Below are 20,380 nucleotides of genomic sequence, written 5' to 3'. Positions count from 1 at the left end.
GTTAGGTCAGTGCAGCAGAACAGCCACCATGCTGTGGTCTTTTGAAATAAAGGAACCACTTGTCAAATTCTCTATCCATAGAACTTGCTGGGGAAAAATATATCTTTTTTTTTTTTTTTTTTAAGGAGGTGAAACTATCAGACAAAGAAGAAACATTAGAAGACAGGCCTTATAATCTGCCTTTCTACTCCAAGAATTTTTGGTTCTTCACTTCTCAGGTCTTGAAAGCACAGATCCCAAAATGTAATGTTACAGAAGGTTTCAAACTTCTGAATGGATCCAGTATTTCCATTTCATGTGTTCTGTATATGTTTCCTAGAAACTTGATCCCATGCAGAGTTTACTGATGAGGTCTTTGTAACTGAGAATAACAATGATACTCTCTACTTAGCCCAATGAAGAACCTTGGGGCTAAGTAGAGTTGGGTGTGTCCCCTGGTCAAGGAGAAGGATTTCTAGGTGGAAGAGTATATTTGAAGATGAACGCTTGGCTTTGTGAGAGGTTTTAGGCAGAATGTGTAAGAATCACAATGATGTGTTTTTTCTTTTGTGGTAGTGTCTTTTTGTTGCATGAAACTAGAGCAAGGTCAGTGAGGGGTGTTCAAGGTCAGTTCAAGGGGGTGAGAAAGCTATCAGCGAATCTAGTTTTGGTTAATAATCAGTGAATATTATCATTAATGTATTTATTCCACAAACATTTACTGAGATCCTATTGTGCCTAGAAGTGGAGACACGGAGGGATAAGACGCGTAAATAAACACTTGTGAGAGGTGCTATAGCAGAGGTTTGGGAACACAGGAAAGGATTGAAGTCAAGTAAGGCCTGAGGAGGCCAAGAGCCAAGAAGACCATAAAGATGGCTGTTTGAACTGAGTCTTCAGGAGGGTGTGTCAGCAGGAGATGGAGTTGGAAGAGTGGAGTCTGGTGACACCGTGGAGGACTTTGTCTGTCAAGAAGTTTGGTGCCTTTGAAGAAATGTAAGGAGGGAAGTGCAACAATCAGACTTTTGTTTTGTAAAGATAATGCTTGCTGCAATGAGGGAAAGCAGATCAACCAGTTAAGTTAGAGGAGCCACAGATGATGAGGGTGGAACCAAACCTGTGGATCTGCAGGTGATAAGAAATGTAGAGAGTCACCATGGGATAGAGAGAAAGCTTTTATTTGTGGCTTTTTGGGGATAATTCATGTTATTTGTTTTATAAGTTGATATGCTTATTTATGGGAGTATTAGACATATCTTTTCAGTGTACATCCATGTTATATACATTTATAACTACTTGATAGTATTTTCTTGAATCCTTTGTTTTAAACACTTCTACCTTATTGACCATCTAGGCATGGTGTGTGATGTCTTCTGTGGTTTAGCTCACTGACTCCTAGTTGGTACAGCTCACTTAAGAGGCATCTAGAAATGTGTAGGCTTTTTTTGGGGGAGGGGGGCGTTGTCATAATGCCTGAGTGTCACTGCTAGGTGTTGAGAGGAGGGATGCTACACTAGCTGCAATATACAGGACAGTTCTATACTACAAGGAGCTGTCTAGTCCCAAATGCCAATAGTATTTCTGTTGAGGGTCCATCTTGGTTGACAGGGAGTGAAGGAAGGAATAATACTACTAATAAGAACTGACATTTTACTGAAACTTACTGTATGCCTGTGATATAGTCACCATAGTTATAGTGTTCAATCCTTGTGTCAGTTTGGGGAGGTTCTATCCCCATTTTATAAATGAGCACACTGAGACAGTAGGAGGACTGGCTCTGGGTCTTGCATGCTTAATTAACTCTAATACCGACTGAACCATCCAAGCGCCCAATTCTTTAACTTTTATTGAATACATACTCAGTTTAATACAATAGATTGATCAATTACAAGAGGACAATGAGAAATACATTTGCATGGTGTGCTTATACTTTATTAAATATCTCAGAATACATCTCTTGGAAACATTTCATCCAGTTTAGTAGAATATTAGCAAAGTATCACCTCCAAGTATTTTTTAAAATATGGAAAATGATCACATTTATTGATTAGGAGAAACTCTTACTTGATGGCAAAACAGTTGGTGCTCTATAGATGTCATGTGAATTGAATTGACTCTATGGAGGCACTAAGTGGTTTTAGAGGGTGCTATGATCTTGAAAATTTGGTTTTTACTTCATGTAAAAGGGAATCTGCCTCAAGCACTCAAGGTCTTTGTAATTTGAAGGCATGTGTCAGTGATACAGGATGAAAAATGTGTCTCTTTCTTGGACATGCCTTAGACTTTCTGGCCTCTGCCAGTTCCAGTTTGTTTCCTCTGCCAGAAATACCCATCCCTCATATCTGTGTATTGGGGCTTATGCGCTCCTTTCTCCACAGGGCCTTTCTCGATTTCCACTCAATGTTATCTAAACCTCTCTTACAGCACTTATCATCATACCATGAATTATAATTATTTATGTATGTATTTTATCTCCTCTAGAATAAGACCACTAATGCTGAGTTATGCCTGCCTCCCCTGGTATCCTGTGTCTGGAACAAAGCCATGTGGAAGCAGGAGCTTGAGAAATATTTGTTTTGGTAGATATTTAAAAGAACCACATGAGTGTAGTAAAGCAACTCCATCACCTAGGAGAGGTGATAGGACTGTTGTTGCAGAGAGGATTTTGTTTGGCTTGACCAGGATAAACATTTGTTTTTCTAACCAGCAGTAGAAGGCTGGCTTGGTACTCCTGTGACACCTGTCTTCCTGCTCCACCATACTCTGGTGGTGGCATCCATCCCTAAGGTCACCTCATTGTCCGAAATAGCTGCTGTAGCCACAGCCATCACTGCTCCGTGCCAGGTAGTGGAACTGGAGGAGGAAAAGGAAGTGTGCCTTCTGTCTTTAAAGAAGACTTCCCAGAAGTCCTGTACAACACTTCGGCTTGCATTTCATCTCCTTGATTATGACTTAATCCCATGACCACACTTAGCTGAAGTCTGGGAATTCACCTGAATAAAATTGAGATTCTCTTTCTGAATAGGAAGGGGGAATGAATATTGGGGTAGGCTACTTTGGTCTTGGCCATAGATGGCCAGGTAACACTGGGCATTTGTTCAGTGTTGAGGATCACATTTTGGGAGAGACAGAGACCATTTGAAATGAATTTGGAGGAGAGAAACAAGGATGGTGAGAGAACTGGAGGCTATGTTATGGGAAAAAGGCTGGAAAAACTAGAGCTTCTTGGGGAGATAAGAGGGAACAAATGGCTGGCTTTCCCCAGATATTTGAAGGACCATCATGTGGAAGAAGGATAAGCCTATTTTAAATGGTTCTGAGGGATAGGAAGGAAATTGTTGGTGCATAGCATGCACCAATGGAATGTTGGAATTCTACTTTAAGGTCTCTTTTAACCTTTGACCTTATGTAGTAGAGCTATATTACTGTATATATGTCTGTGAGTCTCTGATTTTAAGGTTAGAAATACTGCTTGTTCCCTGGTTTCTTTACATCAAAATCAACCCCCCCCCCCCGCCTTTCAAAATATTTTTGAGAGAGAGAGAGAGAGAGAAAAAGAGAGAGAGCTCAAAGCAGGGGAGGGAGGGAGAGAGAGAGAGAGAGAATCCCAAGGAGGCTCTGTGCTGTCAGCACAGAGCCTGACTTAGGGCTCAGGCTCACAAACTGCAAAATCATGACCTGAGCCAAAATCAAGAGTTGGAAGCTTAAACCAACTAAGCCACTCAGCTGCTCCTAGAATCCCCCTTTCTTTCTTTCTTTTTTTTTTTTTAAGTTTTTTTTTAATGTTTATTCATTTTTGAGAGAGAGAGAGAGAGAAAGAGCACAAGCAGGCGAGGGTCAGAGAAAGAGGGAGGCACAGAATCTGAAGCAGGCTTCAGGCTCTGAGCTGTCAACACAGAGCTCGATGTGGGTCTCGAACCCACCAACTACGAGATCATGACCTGAGCCAAAGTTGGACGCCCAACCGACTGAGCCACCCAGGTGCCCCGAATCTTTTCTTAATGGTTGCTTTAATGGTGATACAGTCAGCAGTTTACATTTTGCAAAGCACAGGAATTTCCTCTTGCCAGATGTGGCCTCGGTTTCCTTCATGCTTGGCTTTCTTCAAAATGTCGTGGAGTAAGAAACAATTTCCACACTTAGGGTGTAGTGAGAATTCTTAGGTTGTAAACACTTAATATGAAGGTTTAGTAACTTCATATTTTTTAACTCAGTAATTCAATAAATACTGTCACTCTCAACTTCTTTGGACTGAGATATCTATGTACTAAACAATTTAAATACCCCTAAAATGTAATTGTTTAAATGTCTTAAAAACAGCTATTATCAACAAAAAAATAAGCTTTCAGAGAGTTTATTTCACTAAGTAGTAATGTATTTTTGAAAGTGCATAGAGTAGACACATGCCTGAAAACTTGCCTATCTTTGTGAATTAAGTTCTACTCTTCTAGTTCAGTTTTATTTTGAATGCAGATATATTTTTCTCTTCTAAACTTCAGATATAAGAAACAGTTAAAGAGAGAATATAATTAAAATTTTTTTTCTTTTAATGTTTATTTTGAGAGAGAGAGAGAGACAGAGTGCAAGTGGGGGAGGGCAGACAGAGAGGGAGACACAGAATCTGAAGCAGGCTCCAGGTTCTGAGCTATCAGCACAGAGCCCGACGCAGGACTTGAATTCACTGCAAGATCATGACCTGAGCCAAAGTTCGATGCTTAACCAACTGTGCTACCCAGGTGCCCTGAGAGAGAATATAGTTTAAGATGAAACTGATAATTTAGTAATAAGGTATTATTCAAATTTCAGTATTAAATCAACTTTTTTTGGGGGAAAGAAGCTATCATAATTAAGTTAATTTAAAAATATTTTCAAACTATGTTGCAATTATGAATATGGAAATGCTAGAGTATGAGCAAATGTGTATGAAACAAACTAAAATTCAAAGGGAGACAATATATAAAGGGCCAGAAAACACTTGTCTAAAATATTAATAATAACTAACATTTGTTGAACACTTAGTAATGTGCCAGGCTTATACTCCTTTTTCTATCTTCATATTAACCTCATAAGTAAGAGCTCTTATTATCCCATCTAAAAAGATGAGGAAACTGAGGCGTAGAAATTAAATAACATACCCGCCATAGTGTTATTAAAGCAAGAGCTGGGGTCTGAATCTATCTAGCCTGTAGGACTCCAGGGGCTGGCTTCTGGAAAATTACTTGGCTTTTGAACAGTCAGTCTTCCCTTCCTCCCTCCTTTTTTAGAGTAGTATATCAAGCACATTGCTGGCTGGTTATTCAGACTTTGTGTTTTAATCTTCAACAGAAAAGCTGTTGGCTTTTAGACATACTGGGCTGATTGGAAGAAGGGAAATACAGACTATTACATTTGCTATGCATTCCTAAAGTTGCTCTTTGATCAGCAAGCTTTGATCAGCATTCCTTGATCAGCAAGCTTTGTAACACTGGGTGGGCCTCCTTGTGTGTACCTGTATGTGTATACAGGCGTATGTACGTGTAGATTCCATATTGGGTGGAATTGGTAAATCTTGTACTTCTAGTGGAAGGAGTTCTTTGAGTTACAAATAAAGTAAGGGGTTTCAGTTTACAAAAGAACCCAAATAATAGTATTTCAGTAAATCATCTTCATTTGTTATTTGGGTCTCTCTAGGCCTTTGGAGTCATTGCTTTTGCAATATTTCTTTAGTGCCTTTCTCTTCAGCCCAGAGTAATCTAAGACACGTTCACTGATGCAGAGATGACACCAAATTCTCCCGGGAAGCCCTTTGAGTGTGTTTTAATTGGGCTGTGCTTTTATGGAAAAGTGCTGTCTCACTGCTGATGAGGTTTTGGCACCAGCAGAGATGGCCTTGTACAGGTACCACCACCTATGTGGAGTCCTGATAAGATACTCTATCCCCCTAAAATCTGCCCCGCCAAGCTGGTGAAGAAGGTATTTGTGCATTAGAGAATACCTAAATGCCACCATCAGAAAATTCGTTCCTTTGCAGAAGGGCTCCCTACTTTCTGCTGTAAATGCAAATACCCAAGGAAGGGCTTTAAAAACCACTTAAACTTTGCTGTTAATAAGTCACTGGGAACAGATTTTGGGGGTCAGGGGTGAGAGCCATGAAAGCTGTAGCCACATTATGGGGATCCAAGGGACAGAGAAGAAAAGGATTTTCAGACAGGGGTGTGGGGAAATGAAGCGGAGGTGGGACCATTTAACTAGATAAGGCCCTAATTGCCTCATTCCTGGACTATCAGAAGAGCCTTTTAAGTTTAAGTTGCTTTTCCCTTCTTCGTAACTTTACCCACCAAACTTAGTGAAGTGTTGAGTGCTCTTAGTAAACGGTGAGCATAGCCCTGCTGGGGGAAGAACTGGCTTCACTTAAGTTTCTGGCAGGACTTGGGGGTGGTTATACTGGTTTGCTTAAGGAGAGCCAAACTGTGGCCTTGTTCTCTTCACAAAGGTGTCCTGCCAGTTGTTGTCGTACCTTCTTAAGAACACACAGATGAAAGGTCTGCCGGAGCTTCAGTCCATGTTTGTTGGAATTTGGAGCCTCTGCTCTGTGAGGTTGGAGAATACTTAGGAAGGCGGTAAGGCCTCAGGGAAGCCTAAGGCTGGGATATTTTACTCTTCTTTTTGGAGGGATTGGATGTCCGAGTTTCATAAAGCCTTTCTCATTCAGCTAGAAGTGAACAACTTTGTCATCTCGAGTTTTCCTTTGAATGTATTGTAAAGGCATGATCACACATGATTTTAGTCAAAAAATGCTTGCATTTTGTAGCATTTTTCTATAATATAGGAGAAAGTTTAGAGAACTAGGGTAATTAATATCTTAATACTTGTAGGAAGAATTTGAAATACCATTCTTTTGAACCTAGGACCTGGAGAATTTCTGAACTTTCTAAATGGAATGATTTTTAGCTTAGTTTCACTTGATTAAAATCCTGAATTTCTTGGGATGCCTGGGTGGCTCAGTTGGTTGAGTGTCCGACTCTTGATTTCTGCTCAAATCATGGTCTCACAGTTTGTGGGTTTGAACCCCGCATCGGGTTCTGCTCTGACAGCATGGGGCCTGCTTGGGATTCTCTCTCCCCTTCTCTCTGCCCCTCCCTCTTACCCTCTCTCTCAAAAAATAACTTTTAAAATCCTGAATTTATTTATGACCTTCATTTCTTTATGTCCATATAGAGGCATACACTGAGGTCAATAGGAAAACTTGCGAGTTCATTGTATAGTGTAATAATGACTCAAGGCTCATTCTGGGAAAGCCTTTATATGTATCATCATGTGTGTGTGTGTGGTGTGTGTGTGTGTGTGTGTGTGTGTGTGTGTTGAAATTATACACTTAACAGTATTCCACATACAAACTCCAGAGGATCACCTAAAGAGAGTGATTTTAAAATAGATGAAATAATAAAAAATGGTCCTTGTGGGAAAACAGAAAGATGCATAAAGAAAAGGGAAACTGGTGGCAGCCTTGGTTTTGGGTCTAGCTTGACCTTTGTTTCCTAGAATAAATCTTGATTTTCAGTCTTGCCCTTGACTCCAGACTTGGCTATTGGATACTTTGTTCTTGGGCTGGAGGCAAAGCAACCACCTTGCTCTCAGTGCTGAGTGAGCTTCCTGGAAGCAAGGTGGTGCAGGGTTGGGAGGTTTTCTCTCAATTAGAACAAACAGCTCTTATCTGGTGGAGGTATTGATCCTGGAGTATTTTATTACCTAGACTGTTACAATGTTAGAATTGGATGACAGGTGGGAGTACCCAGGAGGGAACGAACCTTCCTGGAAGGACTGTATTTCTAGCATTGTGCTGGTGTTTTACAGTTCTCTTCAGTCCTCACTTGAACCTGATGTTGTAGGTCAGAAAATTTGCAGGTTAAGGAAACTGTGTATCAGAGTTCATTAAATTTTTTTTTTTTAAAAACGTTTATTTTGAGAGAGTGAGCAGGGGAGGGGCAGAAAGAGGGAGAGAGAGAATCCTAAGCAGGTTCTGCAACTGTCATCACAAAGCCCAATGAGGGGCTCGAACACACAAACCGAGAGAGATCATGACCTGAGCTGAAACCAAGAGTTGGGTGCTTAATCAGTTGAGCCACCCTGGTGCCCCATGTATTAGAGTTTAAATCCAGGTCCCCCAAGCTAAGTTAGTTAAGCAACAAATATTTATTGAGTGAAGAGTCAATTGTTAGTAAGGCAAATAGTTCCTACCCTGATGGAACTTAGAATGATGTAGGGACAGTCAGTGCTATTGCAAGGGTTGAAACCCATGTGTTATGTCTCTTGGCCCATAATCTAGTATTTTCTCTACTAGTATCTTGTTTTAGCTCTTTTTTGTGAAATCTGAATTTGTTACTAAATTTAATTAAAAATTTCTTTAATTATTGCAATACCTAAGGACTCATTCTGAATATCAGCACATTCATTCAATATCTAATTTACAACTGTAACCATAGGTATCCAATTTCCAGAATTGAGACAGCCAACTAAAAATTCTTGTTTTTGACCAAATCCTTCATGTCAGTTTATTTTTTGGTTGCCTTTTTAAAAAGTGCAATATAGACAATATTCCAGTAAGAGATGGTTTTAATTATTTGTGTCAACAAAGGTTTTATTGTGTGTACTTTCTAGTATAGTTTATTACTGGAATCATTACTTTTTTCCAGCATTGAAATTCTAAGGTTTTATTTTAATGCATGGTTAAAAGTTTAAATTTATAATAATAATAAACAGGTTTTTTACTATCAGTATTTATTGTGTTTATAGTACAGATTAGGTAAAATCTTAGGAAATGCACTCCACATTGTTTTTCCTGCTTCTGACAATCACCACAGATAAACTTATAATTTTATTTAAGCTGTTCTTAACATTAGGACACTAAAAATTCACCATATGTAATCAGAAACCCACACCCCATTTTATCACACACAGGTATCAGTTGGAGACAATATAGTATTGTTGATTCTGTGTCAATAAGCTATTGAGTTGTTTCGAGTCATGGTAATCACATTATAACACAAAGTGATGACATTTATAGAGACTGGAAGTGACTTGGAGACCTATAAATGCTCTTCAGCACAGGCATAACAAACCCGGGCCAAGGGACTCTTACTATAACAGATGACCAGCTGGCAAGGCATGTCCTAAAGTTATTTTTGCTCAATCTGTTAAGATCAGTACAGCAGAGAAGACAAGAAATTCATTCAAACGTGAAAGTCTTTGCAAATATAACAGATCCTATTTTATAAATTCCCAAGTTAACAAAGGCAGCCCTACCTTTGACTCTGTATAAGGAAACCAAAATCATGATTATGTTGTTAGCAAATTGCTTATAATAAAAATTATAGCTTTTGATTTGTGGAATCAGATGTTCTTATAGCCTTTTGGGGGGGGTGCAGAGTACTTTTTCCACTCTAGAGTAGTGCTGGATATAAACACGGGATCCCATCCTTTAGTGAATAAGCAGAGAATAATCTGAACATATAAATAGGCTCCCAAGGATTTGAGGTTGACTTCTTCCAGTCTGTCTGGTGTCTCATGCCAGGTCAGTATGGAAGATGATTGTTGAAATGTTAATTAGATCAGAAGAAACAGTGCCTCTAAACAGTGGCATCCATTATCAAAGTTCAGAAATCACCAAGATTTCAAGCCTTTATCATCTTTTGGAAATCATCTTGGCCATACACACACACACACACACACACACACACACACACACACACAAATTTTTTTAGACTTTTTAAGTTTATTTATTATTTTGAGAGAATGAGAGTGAGAGTGGGGGAGGGGCAGGGAGAGAGGATGAGAGAGAGAATCCCAAGCAGGCTCTGCACTGTCAGCACAGAGCCCGATATGGGCTATGAACCATGAAATCATGACCTGAGCCCAAAATCAGATGCTTAACCAACTGAGCCACCCAGGTGCCCCTCATCCATATATTCTAATGGATTATATATTGTTTATTTATTGAATGTCATCTGGGTACTAGCAGGTACTGTATTAGGCACTAGGATTACAGAAGTATTTAGTCCCACCCTTAGGAGCTCGCAGTTTAGAATTATGCTTTGTTCATGGTAGAATCGTAATTGAATCCTGCCACCTTACCATTTACTCTTCCTTTGGTCACTCGATCTCATCTACTTCCTCTGTTCTTTACTTTTCATATATCAGGTCACGGTGGGAGAATTTTGAGCTTCTGTGTATAAAATTCTTTCTGAACTATAACTTGTCACTAGAAGGGAAAAAATACAAAAAAAATGTGTAAAACAACAAAAATTGGTTAATTTTTTGAGAAAGATAATGACACCGTACATTTTTATTAAAAATAATGACGTCAGTTTATCAGATGATTATCAGTACTTATTCCCAAGAACAGGTTTTTAAACTTGGTGGAATTATTTTCACATTCTTGCTGCATAATATTTAAGAGTTTAAGAAAGTTCTTTGTTGGCAGAAACCCTACATGCCCATAGCTAAATCATTAAGGTTGAGTCATACATGTGTGTACCCCCATTAGTCTCCTAACAAATGAACTATGATAAAAGTCACTGTTTGTGTCAATAACAATGTAATGAGCCCCACAATAAGTATCAAAACTCCTGATCAGAGTTGTCATCACACTTGTTTATTGACATGGAAGCATTGTTTGCTTCAGAGTAAATTATATATATATGTATATATGTGTATTTATATATGTATTTTATATGTAGTGTATCTGATCTCTACTTTTTGAAAATGTACACATTAGAAAATGTTTAGTTCCTAGCATGAAATTTGTGACCAATAAACCCACTTAGCAATTACGTCCTGGTCCAGTCTGGATTTGGGACAAAGGTAAATAAGAATGAGTTAACCAAATTGAGGTTAGGGTTCAAGATGCTAGGTTTTATTAAATTCAGTGCTTGGACACTGAGTATTGACCTTAACACCTCTCCTTTCCTCCCTCTTCCTTTTTCTCTTCCTTCTATTTTTGCCTCTTGCTCTTTTCATGCCATCAGAGCTTGTTGGTGTAACTATTGTAATAGTTAAGAATGAAGTAACATGGAATAGAGGAGAAAGAGTACAGTGAGGTGTTTGTAAGATTCAGCCAAGAAGGTCTATTTAGCAGTTACGACTGATTTAGTCTGTGGCTGTAGAGAATCACCAAATCCACCAGTTGGGAATCAATTTCTCCTTCTGCTGCTATTGTAATTTCCAGTATCAAGCCATTGTCCATTTGATAACCTGGTGATCTAATCTGCTTGTTAAGGTGACCAAATTAGCAGTGATATTTGCAACTTTAACATATCTGTTTCAATTTGATTTATGGTTCAACACTTGGAGCTAATGCATCAAGAAAACCTTAGTTTGTTGCTGTCTGTAAACTTTGGGTTGAGAGTGGGTCTTTTGCACCATTTATAAGCCATAGGCAGGAAAGCTGCCTGCCTGGAGATGTCTGTAGTCCCTTATTTCTCACAAGTGCCTAGTTTCTTTTTTAGTGTTTGATTCCATTCAACCATTTTCCAGTATTTCATGTTTGCTAGTCACTAAGCCATATAAGAATACTTGGGGCAATTGGGGTTGGAAGTCAGCACTTAAATCAGGGTGATTTATAGTTTTTGTACAAGGCCTGTTAAATTATTATGTGCTGAAGGGTATTTTAGACTTTTCTTATGTATAGCGTGATTCATTGGTTCCTTACTTACCTGAGCAGGCGACTGTTTCAAATTTTCTTCTGTTTGGATAGTGTTCTTTATGGCATCCTGTAAGTATAGCTCTTTGGCCATTAGAGAGGTAGAAAACCAGGTAGTCCCTTAGAGGGAGTGGGGTTGAAGGTCTTGGACTTAGTTTTCTTCCATGTGGAGGAGGAGTCCATCCACAGGAAACACAGTGACTGAGCTGATACAGAAAATACTACATGAATTACTTGGAAGTACAGAAAAGACTAATACAAATATAGTGTCAGTGTTTTGGTAGTGGCTGCCAGGAAGTTTTCATTGCGGAGTGTTCTGGGTAAAATCTTGGAGAGTCCTTTGAATGTTTTAAGCACTCATGTGATTGCCAATTTATATTTTATTTCAAAATTTTTAAGTGTAGCAGAGATCGGGTAAGGACATTTGAAGAAATTTTTTGTTACGATAATTATACAGGTGGAAAAAGTTTGCCCCATAAAGCAGATGTGTCTGTGATTTTGTTTTTCATAACAATGATCCTTTTACATTAATGAAGAACTGCCTGAGGATTTCAGATTTTCAGCCTTTTTTTTTTTTTCTCTGTGTGACTCCCCCCACCCTTGAATGGGTAAGCCTGTGGATGCACTGTGGAACATTCCAGGGTGAAGTAGGCCTCCTTGGAACTTAGATTCTTTATCACACTCCCAGGGGAGTTGATTTCAAGCTGCTGGTACTAGGAGCTGCAGCATATTGCCCAATCCCAGGCCCTCTTATTGCTGGGTGGGAGGGAGTGGGATTGCTGTTTAAGAAATTTTATTATCTTCAGAAGGGAAGAATTTATTATAGGGGTTTTGGTAGATGATCTCTTTCATGTGGATTAAGATGTTTTGAGCTCTGAATGTCCAAGCTGCTTAGAGGTTCTAAGTTGTTCTCAACTGGGGGTGGTACCGCCACTCTCGAGTGATGTTTGGACATGTATGGGGTGTTATTGTTGTCACGGTGACCCCGGGGAAGGGCACTATTGGCATTCCACATATGGGGGCCAGAGGTGCTATACATTCTGCTTTGCCTGGGGCAATTAAATAATTGTCCCACCTTAAATGCCAACTGTGTTCTCTTGAGAACCCCTGAGAAGTGTGGTTTTATTCATAATGCTCAGGAGTACTGCCTGAAAGTCTGGTTGTTGGGGTAGGAGGTGCTCAATGAAAAATAAGTGGGATGTGAGAGACTAGGGGGAAGGGGAGGAAGGCAGGTAGCTTGTGTTTAAATGAAAATGGGAAATAGCTCAGTAAGTACAGGTGGAAACAATTTCCAGATTGAGAGGCTGCTCTGATAGGGCCTCACGTTATTCTGCTGGCTTTTGGTTATTGGAAAGGCACTTAAAAAATCATTAAGCGAATATTTAAGCAATGACTGAGATCAACTATCTTTTTTTTTTTTTTTTTTAATTCTTAAGTTAGTTAACATACAGTGTAGTCTTGGCTTCAGGAGCAGAATCCAGTGATTCATCTCTTATGTATGACACCCAGTGCTCATCCCAAAAAGTGCCCTCCTTAGTGCCCATCATCCATTTACAACCCTCCGTTTGTTTTCTGTATTTAAGGGTTCTTTTCTGGTTTGCCTCCCTCTCTGTTTTTATCTTATTTTTCCTTCCCTTCTCCTATGATCATCTGTTAAGTTTCTCAAGTTCCACATACAAGTGAAATCATGTGATATCTGTCTTTCTCTGACTGACTTATTTCACTTAGCCTAATACCCTCCAATTCCACCCACATTATTGGAAATGGCAAGATTTCACTTTTTTACTGCAGAGTAATATTCCATTGTATATATATATATATATATATATATATATAGAGAGAGAGAGAGAGAGAGAGAGAGAGAGAGGGCGCACATCTTTATCCATTCATCAGTCGATGGACTTTTGGACTCTTTCCATACTTTGGCTACTGTTGATAATGCCGTTATAAACATCGGGGTGCATCTGCCCCTTTGAATCAGCATTTTTGCATCCTTTGGATAAATTCCTAGTGATCAGCTGACTTTCTTGAGGGATGACTGAATTCCATAGGCTGGATGCTCAGATACATTCAGCTGTGAGAGGATGGTGGGGAAAGGACAGTAGGATACTTTTGGTGTACCTGTAGAACTTGCTGATCATTTAGCATGCAAGTGGACCAGGCCTGGGGCAACTTGAGGGGCTTCAAGATGAGACTCATCTCTGTTAGCAGCCTCTCAGTGAACCACTGACCAGCTTGCTCACTGAACTCATTTATGCTCTGGGTCGGTTTCTGGGGAAAGAAATAGAGCTCCAAGCCCTTCTCATGGTCAAAGTCTGTATCCTCCTCCAGGCTTACATCTACCCAGAACCACTGTTAGTTTTAAACAGTTACTGGCACTAGTGATCTCTAAGCTTTCTTAAAGTCCCGTTTGCACCCGTTTGCACCCGTTTGATCACGTCACTCTCTTGCTCGACATTTTCGGCCCTTTATTGTCCATCTTCCCAGCCTTGTTGTCCTCCACTTACAAGTAGTTCCTTATGCCGTGGAGGCCTGCCCATTAGGCCTTTACCCATGTTAGGCTTCTCGCAAGTTGTTTGGACGCTACACAAAGAGCTGGTCCTTCCTCTTCACTTACCCAAATACTGCTCATCCACAAAGGCCCAGTGAAGTCTTATTCTCCTTCATGAAGCCTTCTCTAATCACTCCAGCATGTGGTATTAATATTTTTCTCCTTGAGACCAGTTGATTTTTATTGTCTATTTTGCTTATTTGGAACCAAATCCTCTACAGTCATATGGCACAGCTTTGGAATCAGTCTACCTAGGTCTGAATCCCCACCTCACTACCTACTAGTTGTGAGATTTCGTCAAGCCTCAATCTCCTCATCTATGAAATGGGGCTTTTAATACAATCTCACAGAGTTGTGATAGATAAGTGGGATAATCTATGGAAAATACTTAATACATGGCTAATTTATATTATATGTTACTTTTGTCCCCCCAGAATTTATAAACTCTATTAAAAAAAAACCCAACCATATCTTAACTTTCTTTGTTTCTTCCACAAGCTCTAGAACAATGTTTTGCATGTAGTAGGTATGAATTTTTTTTTTTTTTTTTTTTTTTTGGTGGCTTTAGTGAATCTGACATATTCTTTTGGGTCTCTCTTTTTTTTTTAACTACACTTACATGATGTGTATACATGATCACTCATTGAGTGGCTTTGTGAGTTCTGCCTCAAAGTCCTTGACTTCTTGAAATGTCTTGAAATGAATGTCTTCTTGAAATGAATCAGGTATCAGGGCTCTGAAACACTATTTTGGAAAAAACAGTCAACTTAGTGGTTTGTAAACTACATTTAAAAAAAGCCCACAAGAATTCTGGCCACCTATTTGACAATCTGTTATGAAAACCAGAATGTTGCACAGAAAAAGAGTAGTAGGTTGGTTTGCTGGGCATGTCTGGTTTCAGTTCCATCAATCGAGTCCTTGACAATTCCACCAGTTGATGTTAGGCAGAGCAGGTCGTCCCCACAGTTTGTTACCCTTGCCTGTCATGGCTGCAGTGGTCAAGTTTTGGAAATAAGCAAGTGACTCTAAATCTTTGAAGGGAACTGGCTTTGTTGGTGGGGATAGGGTGTGAGAATTGTAGCGAACCATCACCCAACTTACAAACACTGAATGTATGTCAAGGGAATAAAAATAAAGTACAGAAAAAGTGAAGAAAGAATTATGGATGAATTAAGGAATTGCCTCTTACATTTGTTTGAGCACAGCGAAGGTAACACTATTAACATGTCATGTACTTTTACATGATGTATCTTTATTTATTTTTTAATTTTTTTAATGTTTATTTTGAGAGAGACAGAGAGAATGAGTGAGCATGGGTGGGGGAGGGGCAGAGAGAGAGGGAAACACAGAATTTGAAGCAGGCTGCAGACTCTGAGCTGTCAGCACAGACCCCGATGTGGGGCTCGAACTCACGCCATGAGATCATGACCTGAGCTGAAGTTAGATGCTAAATCAACTGAGCCACCCAGGTGCCCCATCATATCTTTAAAAAGAGTATATGCACCTCCTCTTCCTCAGGTAGACCAAGAGTCTGGAAGAACCAGCACATGTTTAAGAGGATCTAACAGGAAAATAGGATTTGCCGTAGAAATTACCTTACTCTGTTCATTTTGGACAATGTTCCATTGACTACAACTTGCCTTTCTCTTTTGAGAAAAGAATTTATGAGAGGAAAAAAGAAACTTTTACAGGAAATGGTAGGAGAATCAAACCTTTCAATAAGACTCAATTTTTTCCTGTTTCTTTTTTAAACTTCTGGACATTCTTCTTTCAAGTAATTTCAAATTTTTCCAGATCTCATTTTCCTTTCTTTGGATTTAAGATAGCAAACAAACTCTTAGAGTGTTACTGCTTGCCTTTATGGTTTTATATGTCTAATGGTTTTACATATATGATACCAAGAGGCTGAATCATACGAAGAGGAATTTTCATTACCTGATGGATACGTGTTGATTATTCCATGTGGGCCTAGCACTGTGCTAGAGGCTAGAAAGAGTACAGAAGTGGTGTTCATAATTCAGTACTATTTCCTGCACTGGGAAAACAAGTGACTTCCTCCTCCCTCTAGGCATTATCTGTTTCTCTAACACATTCTTGGTCCAACACTTAGACCAGGAAGCTTGGGATATGGCTATTTATAAAGAAAGGATTATTCTTGTTTTTCTCCAGCTTGGGGCTTTATAAGGTTGGAAAACAAGTTTATTCTCATGTCTAATATAATTTTTCTTGAAGAGATTGAAACTGTTGCTTTTGATTGGCCAATTTCCCTAGGCCCAATAATTTTATATGCAATGTTTGTTGCCAGGTATACCACTCTTCTCCAACTGAATCATACCGCATATGATGTGGTCGGGATTCCACACAAGCCCAGTTCACGAACTCAGTTAATGTTGACAGCAACTTTGGAAAAAAAATCACATTTTTACATTAATTCTCGAGCTTGGTGGAATCATTTCTGTTTCTTTTCCTTTTTGCTTTTTCTCTTTTCTTTCTTTGGTGTAAGGGAACACAGAGCAGTGGTCAATGCGGCACAGATGCCTTTGGACCTGAACTATAACTGTCAGGTCCCAATTCTTGCATTGCACATGTTTGCTATTTGATCTCAGGTAAGTGACTGAACTGCTCTGTGCCTCAAGTTCTTTATTTGTGAAGTGTTCATAAAAATGACGTCTATCTCATAGGGTTTTTATGGAAATTAAATGACTTGAAGTTGGCAAAGTGCTTAGAGTGGTACATGCCATTTAAGCACCATGCAAGTATTTTTCTTTTCATTTATTTTGATTCTTGGAAAAGGCCAGGGCTTGTGCTGGGGAAATAGTGTGTTTGCTTGGTCCCAGTGGTTTCTTGTCAATGGCTGCCTGGTTCCTAACAAAAGATTTTTATTTCAGTGTGAGTTACGATGTTTTCCTCGTTATTGCAAAATTACCTCTTGGTTAAAACTGGATTGACTGGATATGAATGTTTAGAGACCATTTGTTGAAAACAATTTTTTTCCTTTTGCTCTATTTAGATTTTTTTTTTTCATAAACTGTTTGGCTCCAGTGTATGAAATCCCTCTCCTCGCTTATTTGGACTTCAAATTATTAAACAATAAGGTGTAGATACCTGTGGCGGGTTGACTTATGTAAAACAAACCGAAATCTGAAAATAAAGTGCATACAGATGAATTGAAATCCGGGGCACCTGCCATTGTTATCAGACCTGACCCAGACCTTTCCACTAGTAGTTTGCTTCTAAACAGCACATATTCTCTTTATAATAGAGTGAATGACAGGCTTCTGACACCAGTGGAGCACTTTGTTTGATTGCTGGGAGGCCACCCAGCAATGATATAGTATGGGTTTGTTTTTCCTGGAGAGGTATTTCCAAACAATAGTCATTTGGGAGTTACAACAGGCATAGAAGGTAATACTGAAAAGGTGAACTTGATGGATGAATCATGGATCTGTTGATAAAGTGAGTAAATGGAGTTCGATATATTTCTTTAGATAACTGAGTACCTGGGAGATCAATTATGAAAAAACTCTAACTAGAAAGGATTAATTGCAAAATTCCTCCTACCAGTTTTGGTTTGCATGTGTTTTATGCACTTGGCTTTGAAGTGCTTTAAAAAGTGACTTTTAGGTATCTATTTCTTTTTATGATGTGTATAACTTCATATTTTAAGAAAAATGAAAAATAACCTTAAAATCTGACTTGTAATAAAAGTTGCTTAAGGATTATATATATTTTAAAACAGGCAATAAATTGTTTTTTGAGAATTTTCTTCTGTAAGCTCAGTTTCTAAGTTTATGCTTCTCATTTTTGCATAGCAATATGAAACTCTTTGTAAGTAGACTGACCTTTAGATTGTTACCATTTTTCAACCAGAAATTATTAGATACTAAGGGAGACAAATGTACTGAACCTACAAATGTATTATGTTGGATTCCTAACAATAGACCTAATTGATAAAAGTGATTTAATATATGTTGTGTTAATAGCTAAACCTCCAAAGCCCCTAATCTCCCATGGAAATATTGCTTTGTAGAACAAAATCCAATGAGAAGTTCTGGGATTCCAGAGTGAATTTGTACATTCCTTAGGGGCATTTTTGCAAGGGAGGTTGTTGTGTTTTAAAGGTAGTTGATAAGAGACCTGCACCACCAACCCCAGACCTGCACCACCAACCACCATCGTGCATTAGTCTATAGAAGGTATTTGGGTGTACATATTCCTGTACCACTCGGTACCACCATTTAGCCAAGGGAAGTTTCTGACCATTTGCAGCATACATTATAAATCAGGATGTCACTACCAGACAATCAGATTTGAACATTCCATGAACAAAGTAGCCTATATCCCCTAGGAATAGATCACTTAACTATGTTTATGTCATGCTGTTGATATGCCAGCATTTACACAAGTCAGGATAGCACATTGTTTATTTCTCTTAGGAGTAGATAATTGATCTGTATATTTACCTAATTTTTGCTTAATTAACCAATAACTGAAATAGGTAATTTAGCATGATCACTGAAATACCTGGGGAGAATAATTGTATTCTTTTAACCCCCCAAATTACTCCTACCACATTGGGCTTGTGAAAGAATAATTTTGTATCTTCTCCAAGTTGGGCTGATGTTGGCTGCTTTCTTTAAAAAAATTTCCTACTTGGCACATGATACCTGGGGAAGTCACTGTTCACATATTTGGGGACTCAAAGGATTTCCAACTGCCTAATTAGTCCCCTGGGAAGACCTAGGATAATTGCTGGTTATATTGGTTGTATGAAATAAACTTGTTTAAGTTATATTCTCTTTCTGGTATCACTAGGGGATATCACTGCCACTTGGGAATGTAGTAACTTTGGGGGGCAAATTTGTGCCCTCTGGTGGGGTACAGAGATTTTTCTTTTGTTTGTTTTTTTGGCTTAAAACAAGCAGAGATGAGCTTACAGATCTGGCATCCTACAAATGCGTTCAACAAAAAAGCCAAAATATTGGTCTGAATCTAAGAATGTAGGACCATAAATTGCTATATATGATTTAGTAATAAAAAGGCACTTAAAAAAATAAAGGGCGAAGAACTGAAAAAAGGCACAGTCAAGCAAATAAGAAGTTACTCATGATGTTATCATTCAGAGATAAGCACCAATAACATTCTGGTCTTTCTCTACACTCCGTATGTAACTCTGTTAAAGGTAAAATTATACATCCTTGTCTTTGTTATATGATACAAGTTTTTATCCAAATCATTTAGAAGTTCTACATAACTATTTTAATGAGTTCTTCATATGTTAATATAAAGATAAGAATTTTATCCTTTTTTTGAAATTATTGAATATCTAGGAAGCTTGCAATTTATTATAAGTAATGTTGTGATTAAAATCTGCATACATAAATCTTTGTCTAATTCTCTGATTAGTTCCTTAAGGGGGAAAATACCTAAAAATAAAAGAACTAAGAAAAATCACTTTTAAAAAGCAAGATATATGTTGTCAAATTGCTTTCCAGATTGGTTACGTCAAGGTATACTGTAGTGAGCTGTGCACAAAAATGACCATCTTCCTGCAGACCCTGAAACAGATAATAAAATAACCATTATAAGAATGTTTTCTTCATTTTATAAATAATTTACATTCCTTTGATTACTAATTCATTGAAAAAACTTTTATTTTTATAAAACATTTGTATTTCTTTGAAATATCTATGTGGGTAAGTTTTTTTTACTCTTTTTTTTTTTTTTTTTTTTGCATGTGGCATTATAAGAATGTGACAGTGAGCATTTTCGCTGTGAAGATGGGCATTGTATCCCTGCAGCCTGGAGGTGTGATGGGACCAGAGACTGCTTGGATGACACGGATGAAGTTGGCTGCCGTAAGTGAGGAGGGGCCAGGCCAAACTCTGTTCGAGTAATATAAGTGCTTCCTGGTGAATTCAACTGTACCAAAGATACAGTTGTACCTTTAGTGATAGATTCGTGACTGGGCTCAAGTCTTTTGAGATGTCTGTTGTTGAATAGAGAACTGATGGCATTAATGATTCTTTTAGTTCTTTGGAGGAAGGGCTTCAATTCACATCCATTTCTATCTTACCCTTATCCCATGACCTTGATATGGAAACAAATTTGTGAATAGTTTCCTAAAGCCTATAATAAAGTATTTCAGATTATTCACTCTGGAAATTTTGTCC

At 38.5% G+C, this 20,380-nt stretch overlaps 1 protein-coding gene across 3 annotated transcripts in view; it reads left to right on the top strand.

Moving 5' to 3' along the window:
• The window catches only part of LRP2 (LDL receptor related protein 2), a 200,626-nt gene that overhangs the window by 17,434 nt on the left and 162,812 nt on the right, over positions 1 to 20,380 (top strand). For all 3 annotated transcript variants that reach the window (XM_045480109.1, XM_045480110.1, XM_045480108.1), the window contains exon 2: positions 19,958 to 20,065. In XM_045480109.1, coding sequence (XP_045336065.1) covers positions 19,958 to 20,065 — 108 coding nt within the window. The remainder of the gene's footprint in view (positions 1 to 19,957; positions 20,066 to 20,380) is intronic.

The sequence above is a fragment of the Leopardus geoffroyi genome, chromosome C1 (genome assembly GCF_018350155.1).
Source record: "Leopardus geoffroyi isolate Oge1 chromosome C1, O.geoffroyi_Oge1_pat1.0, whole genome shotgun sequence".
In the NCBI taxonomy this organism is placed as follows: Eukaryota; Metazoa; Chordata; class Mammalia; order Carnivora; family Felidae; genus Leopardus; species Leopardus geoffroyi.
The sequence above is the reverse complement of the archived record's forward strand: the minus strand, read 5'-3'. Positions and strand labels throughout refer to the sequence as shown.